Source organism: Nerophis lumbriciformis, linkage group LG18 (genome assembly GCF_033978685.3).
Source record: "Nerophis lumbriciformis linkage group LG18, RoL_Nlum_v2.1, whole genome shotgun sequence".
Classification (NCBI taxonomy): Eukaryota; Metazoa; Chordata; class Actinopteri; order Syngnathiformes; family Syngnathidae; genus Nerophis; species Nerophis lumbriciformis.
The window spans coordinates 41,355,343-41,367,705 of NC_084565.2; the positions used below are offsets into that span (position 1 = coordinate 41,355,343).

At 40.8% G+C, this 12,363-nt stretch overlaps 1 protein-coding gene across 2 annotated transcripts in view; it reads right to left on the reverse strand.

Annotated features, from left to right (window-relative positions):
* tmem131 (transmembrane protein 131) overlaps positions 1–12,363 on the reverse strand; it is a 180,020-nt gene that overhangs the window by 32,726 nt on the left and 134,931 nt on the right. For both annotated transcript variants that reach the window (XM_061978418.2, XM_061978417.2), the window contains exons 25-30: positions 9,493–9,565; positions 9,269–9,420; positions 9,053–9,195; positions 1,511–1,697; positions 1,248–1,433; positions 1,024–1,179 (exon numbers count right to left, since the gene is read on the reverse strand). In XM_061978418.2, the coding sequence (XP_061834402.2) occupies positions 1,024–1,179; positions 1,248–1,433; positions 1,511–1,697; positions 9,053–9,195; positions 9,269–9,420; positions 9,493–9,565 (897 nt within the window). The remainder of the gene's footprint in view (positions 1–1,023; positions 1,180–1,247; positions 1,434–1,510; positions 1,698–9,052; positions 9,196–9,268; positions 9,421–9,492; positions 9,566–12,363) is intronic.

Genomic DNA, 12,363 nt, shown 5'->3' on the forward strand with positions numbered 1-12,363 from the left:
TAAATGAACAAGTAGATTAATAACTAATTTTTACAGTTTGTCCCTTATAATGTGTACAAAATAATAGGTGTATAAATGACAATATGTTACTGCATACGACTAATTAGGAGTCTTTGTTTGTTTACTTACTACTAAAAGACAAGTTGTCTAGTATGTTCACTAGTTTATTTAAGGACTAAATTACAATAATAAACACATGTTTTATGTACACTAACATTTTTTGTTCAAATAAAGCCAATAATGAAATTTTTTGTGGCCCCCTTTATTTAGAAAAGTACCGAGCTTAACCTATTGTGACTATAACAATCTACAAGGTTAATGTAGGTTGCTTCTCTTTCTCCCCCTCCATTTTTCTGCATTCTTTCGTATCTCAAGTTATCATTACGTATATGTATTGTTGCATTTAAACAACTGTATTGTTGATAATAAAGGTAAATTATTGGTATTGTTCATTATCAATAGCGCTATTTCTATTGGTATTTGTATTGATCCATTTGTAGTGTAATAATGCTCATTGTCATTTCTGTATTATTTTTCGCTAATTGCTAATTTGCTATTACTTTTACCATCATATTTGTACATGTCGTATTTGCTGATGTTGCTCTATTGTTGTTGTTGTTTGCTGTTGTTGTTTTTGTCTCTCTGTCTAATCCCCCTCTTGTCCCCACAATTTCCCCCTCTGTCTTCTTTTTTTTCCTCTTTCTATCCCCTCCTGCTCCGGCCCGGCTGCACTAAATGATAATATAAATACATTTAATAAAGTCAAATACAAATAAGGCAACAAGAGAAGTATCCTACACTTCTCTTTTGTAAAGTAAATCTGAACAGCCGACATGGGCATCTACATCAACTATATGATTTGCCTGAGAAGCTGGACAGGACACCAAAAAAAAAAACAAAAAAAAAAGAAAAGTATCGAAATACATTTTGGTACCAGTCCCAAAGTATTGGTATGGAGACCGCCCTAGTCAGGTGTAGCCAATGTTGGCCCCACTGTGTACATTAGTAAAGCCTTGCACTCACTTTGAATCACTGTGCATTTGCACAATGTCCCTGAGATCAAATGGCCTCCCCGTCTCCAAGGTGCAGTTGGGTTCTACAGACACACGCCTCTTGAAGGGCTCCCAGATGCTTTTAGCTTCCAGGTAGGCGGTGGCGATCACCAGCAGAAACATGAAACTGCGGGAAGTGTAACAAAAATGTCAGTCGCATCACCCTGGTCACTGGGGGGGGGGCAGAGCCCTCACCTCATGATGACGGACACGATAAAGTAAAGCTCCATCTCCCAGCTGGGCCTGGGCAGCGTGTCGGCGCACGCCGCCAGCATGTGGTAGGGCAGGGAGGCGTTGAGGATGAAGATGAACTCCGAGCCGCCGCAAGTCACCAGCTTGAGCTCGCGGATCACCCGGGAGGAGGTGAAGTCTGGCGTGAACCTGGAAGACCAAGAGGAGCCTTGCTAATCGCCGTCGCAGGTGGAGTAAAAAGGCGGCTCGCGGCCAAAGCCACTTACGATATGACCAGGTCTTTCGAAGCATTTGGCTGGAGTAAAAACTCTTCACAGTTGAGGACCTTGAATCCGAATCCTTCGCACGCTTGCCCGTTGATGTTTGCGGAGCTAATGGTGATGGGGAGCAGGCCCGTGTTCTCCACGTGAAACGTTCTCTTCAGAGTGAAGTTTGGCTGGTGGATTCTTTTCTCTGCAGGAAAAGATCAGTTAGTCGGGACGAGAGCACGGCGAACCATACTTGCCAACCCTCCCGGATTTTCCGGGAGACTCCCGAAATTCAGCGCCTCTCCCGAAAACCTCCCGGGACACATTTTCTCCCGAAAATCTCCCGAAATTCAGGCGGAGCTGGAGGCCACGCCCCCTCCAGCTCCATGCGGACCTGAGTGACGTGTTGACAGCCTGTTCTCACGTCCGCTTTCCCACAATATAAACAGCTAATGATCGAGGGCGAGTTCTTGGTTTCTTATGTGGGTTTAATGTTAGGCAGTTTCATTAACGTCCTCCCAGCGCAACAACAGCAGTCAAGTATTCGTCTACCGTAAAGCAGTTGGTCTGCCGTAAAACAGCAATGTTGACACTTTTAAACAGGACAATACTGCCATCTACTGTACATGCATATGTGACCCACCCATAATGTGTCACCTTTTTATGTTGATTTATTTATTTTATTTTGTGGTTTGAATTCGTTTTTGGAGCTGTCATTACACATTTATCAGTATTCACATTGGTCAGTAGGGCGTTTCTTCCCAATTGAATGCTATCACCTGCAGACCGGAAGTGTCTTGTCATTCTGATGAGCGCGACCAGTCTGTGAACAATTGAAACGTCCTGTGTGCTTTTTCCTCCTTTATAACAGGTTAGTTTTGGTGAATCAACTCACTGAATAATATCCATGTGATCTTTATAAGTTTAAGTACACATTCTGATGGTGGAGCCTAACTCTAAAGTGTTTGTGAGTTGTAGTTTGTATTTGTGAATGAATCCAGTGCACAGCTGCAGTAATCAATACAAAAAGGCGACGTGAGTGCGCAATGTTTATATAGGAACTTCTGATCCTAATTCAGACTCCCAAATTAGAGCTCCCGTTTTCTTATTGATTTTATAATGTATATTTGTATAATGTGTGTGTTCTGAAATAGTGACAGAGAATAGAACAAGGATGGACAATTCAACCCTTAACTCAACAATGAGTAGATGAGTGTTATGTGTGTGTATATGTGTAAATAAATGAACACTGAAATTCAAGTATTTCTTTTATTTATATATATATATATATATATATATATATATATATATATATATATATATATATATATATATATATCTTAACCACGCCCCCAACAACGCCCCCGCCCCACCCCCGACCACGCCTCACCCCCCGAAATCGGAGGTCTCAAGGTTGGCAAGTATGCGGCGAACATTCAACAGGGTTCCCACTAAAACTGTTTTCGAGGGCATTTTCTCATTTCTCATCTTATTAATGAACTCCACACAGACATACAGTAGGCGATACAGCACACAGGACTCAATTAATTAGAATATGACTAAAAAGTTGATTTGTTTCAGTGATTTTGTCGGAGCCTAAATGCTATTTAAGTTAATTTACATTTTATGGAAGGTGCTTTATGTTTATTCAGCCAAAAGGGGACTATTTACTTTGTTTGCATAATAGAAAAATGTATATATTGCATGCTTGGAATAATTATAAGGTACACTTTATTTGTAATTATTACATTTGTCTGAATAATTTCATGACGTACTATTTTATACTGCTTTAATACAGTGAAGATTACGTAACTGTTTAATTGCATATATGGCGGAAGGATCTGTGCGGTAATAAGGTTTGGACACAATGTATTATGGGTAATGGCAGTCAGGTATGGTGGAATAGAGCCACAGTTTTTTTCTAACTCTTTCTTACTGTAACAAACTGGCTTTATTTTGCCATTCATTTGTTCCCACATCGTTATTGTTTGACATTTTTGAACGGTTAAGTCATACTTGCCAACCTTGAGACCTCCGATTTCGGGAGGTGGGGGGTGGGGGGCGTGGTTAAGATATATATATATAAGAAATACTTGACTTTCAGTGAATTCTAGCTATATATAAATATAAATAAATAAATAAAAGAAATACTTGAATTTCAGTGTTCATTTATTTACACATAACACTCATCTACTCATTGTTGAGTTAAGGGTTGAATTGTCCATCCTTGTTCTATTCTCTGTCACTATTTCAGAACACACACATTATACAAATATGCATTATAAAATCAATAAGAAAACGGGAGCTCTAATTTGGGAGTCTGAATTAAGATCAGAAGTTCCTATATAAACATTGCGCACTCACGTTGCCATTTTGTATTGATTACTGCAGCTGTGCACTGGATTCATTCACGAATACAAACTACAACTCACAAACACTTTAGAGTTAGGCTCCACCATCAGAATGTGTACTTAAACTTACAAAGATCACATGGATATTATTCAGTGAGTTGATTCACCAAAACTAACCTGTTATACAGGAAGAAAAAGCACACAGGACGTTTCAATTGTTCACAGACTGGTCGCGCTCATCAGAATGACAAGACACTTCCGGTCTGCAGGTGATAGCATTCAATTGGGAAGAAACGCCCTACTGCCCCCTACTGACCAATGTGAATACTGATAAATGTGTAATAACAGCTCCAAAAACTAATTCAAACCACAAAATAAAATAAATAAATCAACACAAAAATGTGACACATTATGGGTGGGTCACATATGCATGTACAGTAGATGGCAGTATTGTCCTGTTTAAAAGTGTCACAACATTGCTGTTTACGGCAGACGAACTGCTTTACGGCAGACGGAAACTTGACTGCTGTTGTTGTGTGTTGTTACCGCGCTGGGAGGACGTTAATGAAACTGCCTAACAATAAACCCACATAAGAAACCAAGAACTCGCCCTCCATCATTAGCTGTTTCTATTGTGGGAAAGCGGACGTGTGAACAGGCTGTCAACACGTCACTCAGGTCCGAATTTCGGGAGATTTTCGGGAGAAAATTTGTCCCGGGAGGTTTTCGGGAGAGGCGCTGAATTTCGGGAGTCTCCCGGAAAATCCGGGAGGGTTGGCAAGTATGGGTTAAGTTGACAAGTAAACGATACAAAACAAAGAGGAGCGTCCGGAGTTTTGTTTGTTGTTGCCGCAGCAAGCGGAGCAGGAGAAAGTAGAGGAGCGTCAAGTTAATGCTTCATTAGGAAACTACTTTTCATTCAAAAGGTTGTATATTATTATGTTGGATCTGAGCCGAGGATGTCGTTGTGGCTTGTGCAGCCCTTTGAGACACTTGTGATTTAGGGCTATATAAATAAACATCGATTGATTGATTGATATTATATACATTCATCACACACCAACTTTTGATGATTATATCTGAAAATTAATGAAAACCCCAATTTCAGTATCTCAGATGATGTGATTATTTATTGACTAGGGATGGGAATCGAAAACCGGTTCTGAACCAGTATCAAGTCCTTGGAATTGCTTGATATTTTGTATAGCGGTTCTCTTAACGATTGTGATTAACGTGCGGAGTGACTTAAATTTTATTGACCGTTTCGTTAAGAAACATTTTCAATGCTGATTAAGTTGATTTATTTTGGCACAACATAATTTTGTCAGTTACTAATTAGACCCTTCTTATGCAGTACCGTATTTTCCGCACTATTAGCCGCACCTAAAAACCACAAATTTACTCAAAAGCTGACAGTGCGGCTTATGACCTGGTGCGCTTTATATATGGATTAATATTAAGATTCATTTTCATAAAGTTTCGGTTTCGCAACTACGGTAAACAGCCGCCATCTTTTTTCCCCGTAGAAGAGGAAGTGCTTCTTCTTCTACGCAAGCAACCGCCAAGGTAAGCACCCGCCCCCATAGAACAGGAAGCGCTTCTTCTTCTACTGTAAGCAACCACCCGCCCGCGTAGAAGAAGAAGAAGCGCGCGGATATTACGTTTCATTTCCTTTGTGTGTTTACATCTGTAAAGACCACAAAATGGCTCCTACTAAGCGACAGGTTTCCGGTTCATGAAAAGACGCAATCTCTCCATCCGCACACGGACTACTATTTCACAGCAACTGCCTAAAGACTTTCAAGAAAAGCTGGCTACTTTCCGTGCATATTGTAAAAACAAGATAGCTGAAAAAAAGATCCGGCCAGAGAACATTATCAACATGGACGAGGTTCCACTGACTTTTGATATTCCTGTGAACCGCACTGTGGATACAACGAGAGCACGTACGGTGAATATTCGCACCACAGGGAATAAGAAGTCATCCTTCACTGTGGTTCTAGCTTGCCATGCTAATGGCCAGAAACTTCCACCCATGGTGATATTCAAAAGGAAGACCTTGCCAAAAGAGACCTTTCCAGCCGGCGTCATCATAAAAGCTAACTCGAAGGGATGGATGGATGAAGAAAAGATGAGCGAGTGGTTAAGGGAAGTTTACGCGAAGAGGCCGGGTGGCTTTTTTCACGCAGCTCCGTCCATGTTGATATACGACTCCATGCGCGCCCACATCACGCTGGTTTTTAATATATTATTAAAGTTTGACTGACCTATCTGACTGTTTTTTTGACATTCCTTTAGCGCAGTTAGATGCGGCTTATAACACGGGGCGGCTTATAGGTGGACAAAGTTTTGAAATATGCCGTTCATTGAAGGCGCGGCTTATAACCCAGGGCGGCTTATGGTGCGGAAAATACGGTACATATGGTTGGTACTTATTTTCCTAATCAGCTTGACCTAAGTCTAAGGTTTATGTATTAAATAATCATTTATGTAATTAACACATGCTTTCATATCATTTGACAAGATTGTAAACTGTCAGTAGGTTAGATATAATTATTGAAGAGTAAAATGACTCATTTAGTGTTAATGGCATACTTGCCAACCCTCCCGAATTTTCCGGGAGACTCCCGAAATTCAGCGCCTCTCCCGAAAACCTCCCGGGACGAATACTCTCCCGAAAATCTCCCGATTTTCAGCCGGAGCTGGAAGCCACGCCCCCTCCAGCTCCATGCAACCTGAGTAAGGACAGCCTTTTTTCATGACAGGAGGACAACAGGGTGACAAGAACTAAATCATCCAGACTAGAGATAAATTGTATTATTATGTTTATTTTACCTAAAAATAAATATATTTATTAATTAAAAAAAACAAAAAAAACTAAATACATTTTTACTATATTTTGCTAAAAACAACAAAATTGATTGTATTTTTATTTGTATTTTTTCGTGACTCCTTATTACATCCAGCCATAGAATTATACATTAAAATAAACATATTTGAAATAATTGATTTTAAATTATCATAATAATTCATTTAAAATGACCATATTTAATTATTAAAATATTTGCTTGTTTATCAACAACTTTAGCATTTTATTCATTACATTTTGAAGCTCTCAGAAGCCAAGTTATGTTATATTCCTTAATATTTATTCATGCAAGTTTGAAGTATCAATTATCTAAACAGTTTTGTTTGCATATTTTCAGGATGTAGATATATATATATACATATATATATATATATACACACACACAGGTAAAAGCCAGTAAATTAGAATATTTTGAAAAACTTGATTTATTTCAGTAATTGCATTCAAAAGGTGTAACTTGTACATTATATTTATTCATTGCACACAGACTGATGCATTCAAATGTTTATTTCATTTAATTTTGATGATTTGAAGTGGCAACAAATGAAAATCCAAAATTCCGTGTGTCACAAAATTAGAATATTACTTAAGGCTAATACAAAAAAGGGATTTTTAGAAATGTTGGCCAACTGAAAAGTATGAAAATGAAAAATATGAGCATGTACAATACTCAATACTTGGTTGGAGCTCCTTTTGCCTCAATTACTGCGTTAATGCGGCGTGGCATGGAGTCCATGAGTTTCTGGCACTGCTCAGGTGTTATGAGAGCCCAGGTTGCTCTGATAGTGGCCTTCAACTCTTCTGCGTTTTTGGGTCTGGCATTCTGCATCTTCCTTTTCACAATACCCCACAGATTTTCTATGGGGCTAAGGTCAGGGGAGTTGGCGGGCCAATTTAGAACAGAAATACCATGGTCCGTAAACCAGGCACGGGTAGATTTTGCGCTGTGTGCAGGCGCCAAGTCCTGTTGGAACTTGAAATCTCCATCTCCATAGAGCAGGTCAGCAGCAGGAAGCATGAAGTGCTCTAAAACTTGCTGGTAGACGGCTGCGTTGACCCTGGATCTCAGGAAACAGAGTGGACCGACACCAGCAGATGACATGGCACCCCAAACCATCACTGATGGTGGAAACTTTACACTAGACTTCAGGCAACGTGGATCCTGTGCCTCTCCTGTCTTCCTCCAGACTCTGGGACCTCGATTTCCAAAGGAAATGCAAAATTTGCTTTCGTCAGAAAACATGACTTTGGACCACTCAGCAGCAGTCCAGCTCTTTTTTTCCTTAGCCCAGGTGAGACGCTTTGCGCGCTGTTTCTTGGTCAACAGTGGCTTGACCCGAGGTATGCGGCAGTTGAAACCCATGTCTTTCAAGCGTCTCTTGGTGGTGGATCTTGAAGCACTGACTCCAGCAGCTGTCCACTCCTTCTGAATCTCCCCCACATTTTTGAATGGGTTTTTTTTCACAATCTTGACCAGGGCGCGGTGATCCCTATCGCTTGTACACTTTTTCCTTCCCTTTGCCTCTCCATTAATGTGTTTGGACACAGAGCTCTGAGAACAGCCAGCCTCTTCAGCAATAACCTTTTGTGTCTTTCCCTCCTTGTGCAATGTGTCGATGGTTGCCTTTTGGACAGCTGTCAAATCTGAAGTCTTCCCCATGTTTGTGTAGGCTTCAGAACTGGACTGAGAGACCATTTAAAGCCCTTTGCAGGTGTTTTGAGTTAATCAGCTGATTAGTTTGTGGCACCAGGTGTCTTCAAAATTGAACCCTTACACAATATTCTAATTTTGTGACACACGGAATTTTGGATTTTCATTTGTTGCCACTTCAAATCATCAAAATTAAATGAAATAAACATTTGAATGCATCAGTCTGTGTGCAATGAATAAATATAATGTACAAGTTACACCTTTTGAATGCAATTACTGAAATAAATCAAGTTTTTCAAAATATTCTAATTTACTGGCTTTTACCTGTATATATATATATATATATATATATATATATGTATGAAATACTTGACTTGGTGAATTCTAGCTGCCAATATACTCCTCCCCTCTTAACCACGCCCCCAATCACGCCCCGCCCCACCCGACCACGCCCCCACCCCCCACCTCCCGAAATCGGAGGTCTCAAGGTTGGCAAGTATGGTTAATGGGCTCCTCTGTAGTGGAAAAGTTGAACCCCTGTTTTAAAGTGAATGGTAACCATTTCTGATTTTATTTTAATTTTATTTTTTTAACTATTGCAGTTGGTTCTCCCAATAAAGAAAGGAAGACTGAATGAATAAATCGGGTTCATCTTCTGCTGAGGCCATTTGACGGACTCTTGAACTCACTATCTGTGCAGTCTCTCAGCAGAGCTTCTGTCATCTTAAACCTCAGCGAGCTCCCGCGACCCGGGGGTTTCCCGGCAACCTTCAAGCTCTCCGTGGCGCCATGTCCGTGCAGGACGATGGTGTCGATCACAGTCAGATTATTTCTGAAAAGAAAGACAATTGAGGACGTGGACGGGCGTAGGGGATGTTCCATTCATTCCGAAGCCGCGACCTTACCGGACTATGAGCAGGGAGGAGACGCTGTGGTTGCCGACCGGCGTGAATCGGACGTAAAAGGACCGGACTTCCCTGGGCATCAGGACCATGTTGTACACAAACGGTTTGCTTGATCCCTCCACAAAGCCCATACTGCTCTTTACTAAGGAGATCTGGCAAGCAGACAAGATGTGTCATCCAGAGACCAAGATGGTGTAGCCTCACACAACATGCTCCTCACTCACCTGCTTTCTGTGGACCTGGAACTCCAGGGTGTTTGTGTCAATGTTGATGTTGGATAGATTTTCTGGCTGCAACCTGGCAAAGGAGTAGGAAGATATCAGTACATCATTCTTAAAACAGTCCAGAACCAAACAGTATGCTTCTCACAGCAGCTGAACGCATCAGCATGGTCCTATTTGGGGTCCTTTTGGGGCCCAGGGTCAGATTTGGGTTTTTTAGGACCTTTGGGAACATAGCCCTACTTGGAGTACTTTGGGATTTTTAAGGGGAAGATTATCCTTTAGGGTTTTTGGGACCTTTTAGGGAAGGTGACCCTATTTGTGGTATTTTGGGACAGTTAGGGGGAAGATGGTTCCTTTTGGTGGGTTTTGGGACCTTCAGCCTCTTAAGGCCCAAGCTGTTTGTTTACATGCTTTTTTTTATTTCTCTTTGCTATTTGGGCTTATTGGACCCTAATTAGAATAAAAACTAAGAATCATCTTTTGATATGATGTACTTAGTCCATAAGTACACACACGTGTACTTCATGTTTAGAGACATGCTAATTCTTATTTTTACACTTATTTTCCCCTAATTCCATTGTATGTTATACTCTTCTGACACCACCAGATGGCAGTATAAGTGTCCACATAAGTGGCCGTAAGACCCCAATTCAGTAGTGTACACCATTTTGGAAATAAGAGCTAACAGGTGCTGTCCACGCATGTGGCCACTAAGCCTTTAGAGGTTTTAAAGATTCCTACTTGAATTACTTTGGGACCTTTAAGAGAATATGATCCTATTTGGGGTCTTTTGGGACTTCTAGGATATTATGGTCCTATTTGGGGTACTTTGGGACTTTTTGGGGCACATGGTCTCATTTCGGGGTTTCGGGACCTTTGGGAACATGATCCTACTTGGGGTACTTTAGGATATGTAAGGGGAAGATGGTCCTTTTTGGGGGGTTTTGGGACATTTAGAGAAGATGGTTCTTTTTTCGGGATTTGTGGGATCTTTAAGGTAGATTGTCCTACTTGGATTACTTTGGTACCTTTAATTGAATATGGTCCTATGAGGGTTCTTTTGGGACCTGTAGGAGAATATGGTCCTATTTAAGGTCCTTTTGGAACTTTTGGGGCCCAGGGTCAGATTTGGGTTTTTTAGGACCTTTGGGAACATAGACCTACTTGGGGTTCTTTGGGATCTTTAAGGGGAAGATTATCCTTTAGGGTTTTTGGGACCTTTTAGGGAAGGTGGTCCTTTAAGAGAATATGGTCCTATGAGGGTTCTTTTGGGACCTGTAGGAGAGTATGGTCCTATTTAAGGTCCTTTTGGAACTTTTGGGGCCCAGGGTCAGATTTAGGTTTTTTAGGACCTTTGGGAACTTAGCCCTACTTGGGGTACTTTGGGATCTTTAAGGGGAAGATTATTCTTTAGGATTTTTGGGACCTTTTAGGGAAGGTGATCCTATTTGTGGTATTTTGAGACAGTTAGGGGGAAGATGGTTCCTTTTGGTGGGTTTTGGAAACTTTAGCCTCTTAAGACCCAAGCTGTTTGTTTACATGCTTTTCTTGTATTTCTCTTTGCTATTTGGGCTTATTGGACCCTAATTAGAATAAAAACTAAGAATCATCTTTTGATATGATGTACTTAGTCCATAAGTACACACACGTGTACTTCATGTTTAGTGACATGCTAATTCTTATTTTTACACTTTTTTTCCCCAAATTCCATTGTATGTTATACTCTTCTGACACCACCAGATGGCAGTATAAGTGTCCACATAAGCGGCCATAAGACCCCAATTCAGTAGTGTACACAATTTTGGAAATAAGAGCTAAAAAGGTGCTGTCCACGCATGTGGCCACTAAGCCTTTAGAGGTTTTAAAGATTCCTACTTGGATTACTTTGGGACCTTTAAGAGAATATGATCCTATTTGGGGTCTTTTGGGACTTCTAGGATATTATGGTCGTATTTGGGGTACTTTGGGACTTTTTGGGGCACATGGTCTCATTTCGGGGTTTCGGGACCTTTGGGAACATGATCCTACTTGGGGTACTTTAGGATATGTAAGGGGAAGATGGTCCTTTTTGGTGTTTTTTGGGACATTTAGAGAAGATGGTCCTTTTGGGGGGTTTTGGGACATTTAGAGAAGATGGTTCTTTTTTCGGGATTTGTGGGATCTTTAAGGTAGATTGTCCTACTTGGATTACTTTGGTACCTTTAATTGAATATGGTCCTATGAGGGTTCTTTTGGGACCTGTAGGAGAATATGGTCCTTTGAGGGTTCTTTTGGGACCTGTAGGAGAATATGGTCCTATTTAAGGTCCTTTTGGAACTTTTGGGGCCAAGGGTCAGATTTGGGTTTTTTAGGACCTTTGGGAACATAGCCCTACTTGGGGTACTTTGGGATCTTTAAGGGGAAGATTATCCTTTAGGGTTTTTGGGACCTTTTAGGGAAGGTGATCCTATTTGTGGTATTTTGGGACAGTTAGGGGGAAGATGGTCCCTTTTGGTGGGTTTTGGGACCTTTAGCCTCTTAAGACCCAAGCTGTTTGTTTACATGCTTTTTTTGTATTTCTCTTTGCTATTTGGGCTTATTGGACCCTAATTAGAATAAAAACTAAGAATCATCTTTTGATATGATGTACTTAGTCCATAAGTAACAAACACGTACTTCATGTTTAGTGACATGCTAATTCTTGTTTTTACACTTTTTTCCCCCCAAATTCCATTGTAAGTTATACTCTTCTGACACCACCAGATGGCAGTATAAGTGTCCACGTAAGCGGCCATAAGACCCCAATTCAGTAGTGTACACAATTTTGGAAATAAGAGCTAAAAGGTGCTGTCCACACATGTGGCCACTAAGGCCTTTTAAGACACGGCTAGC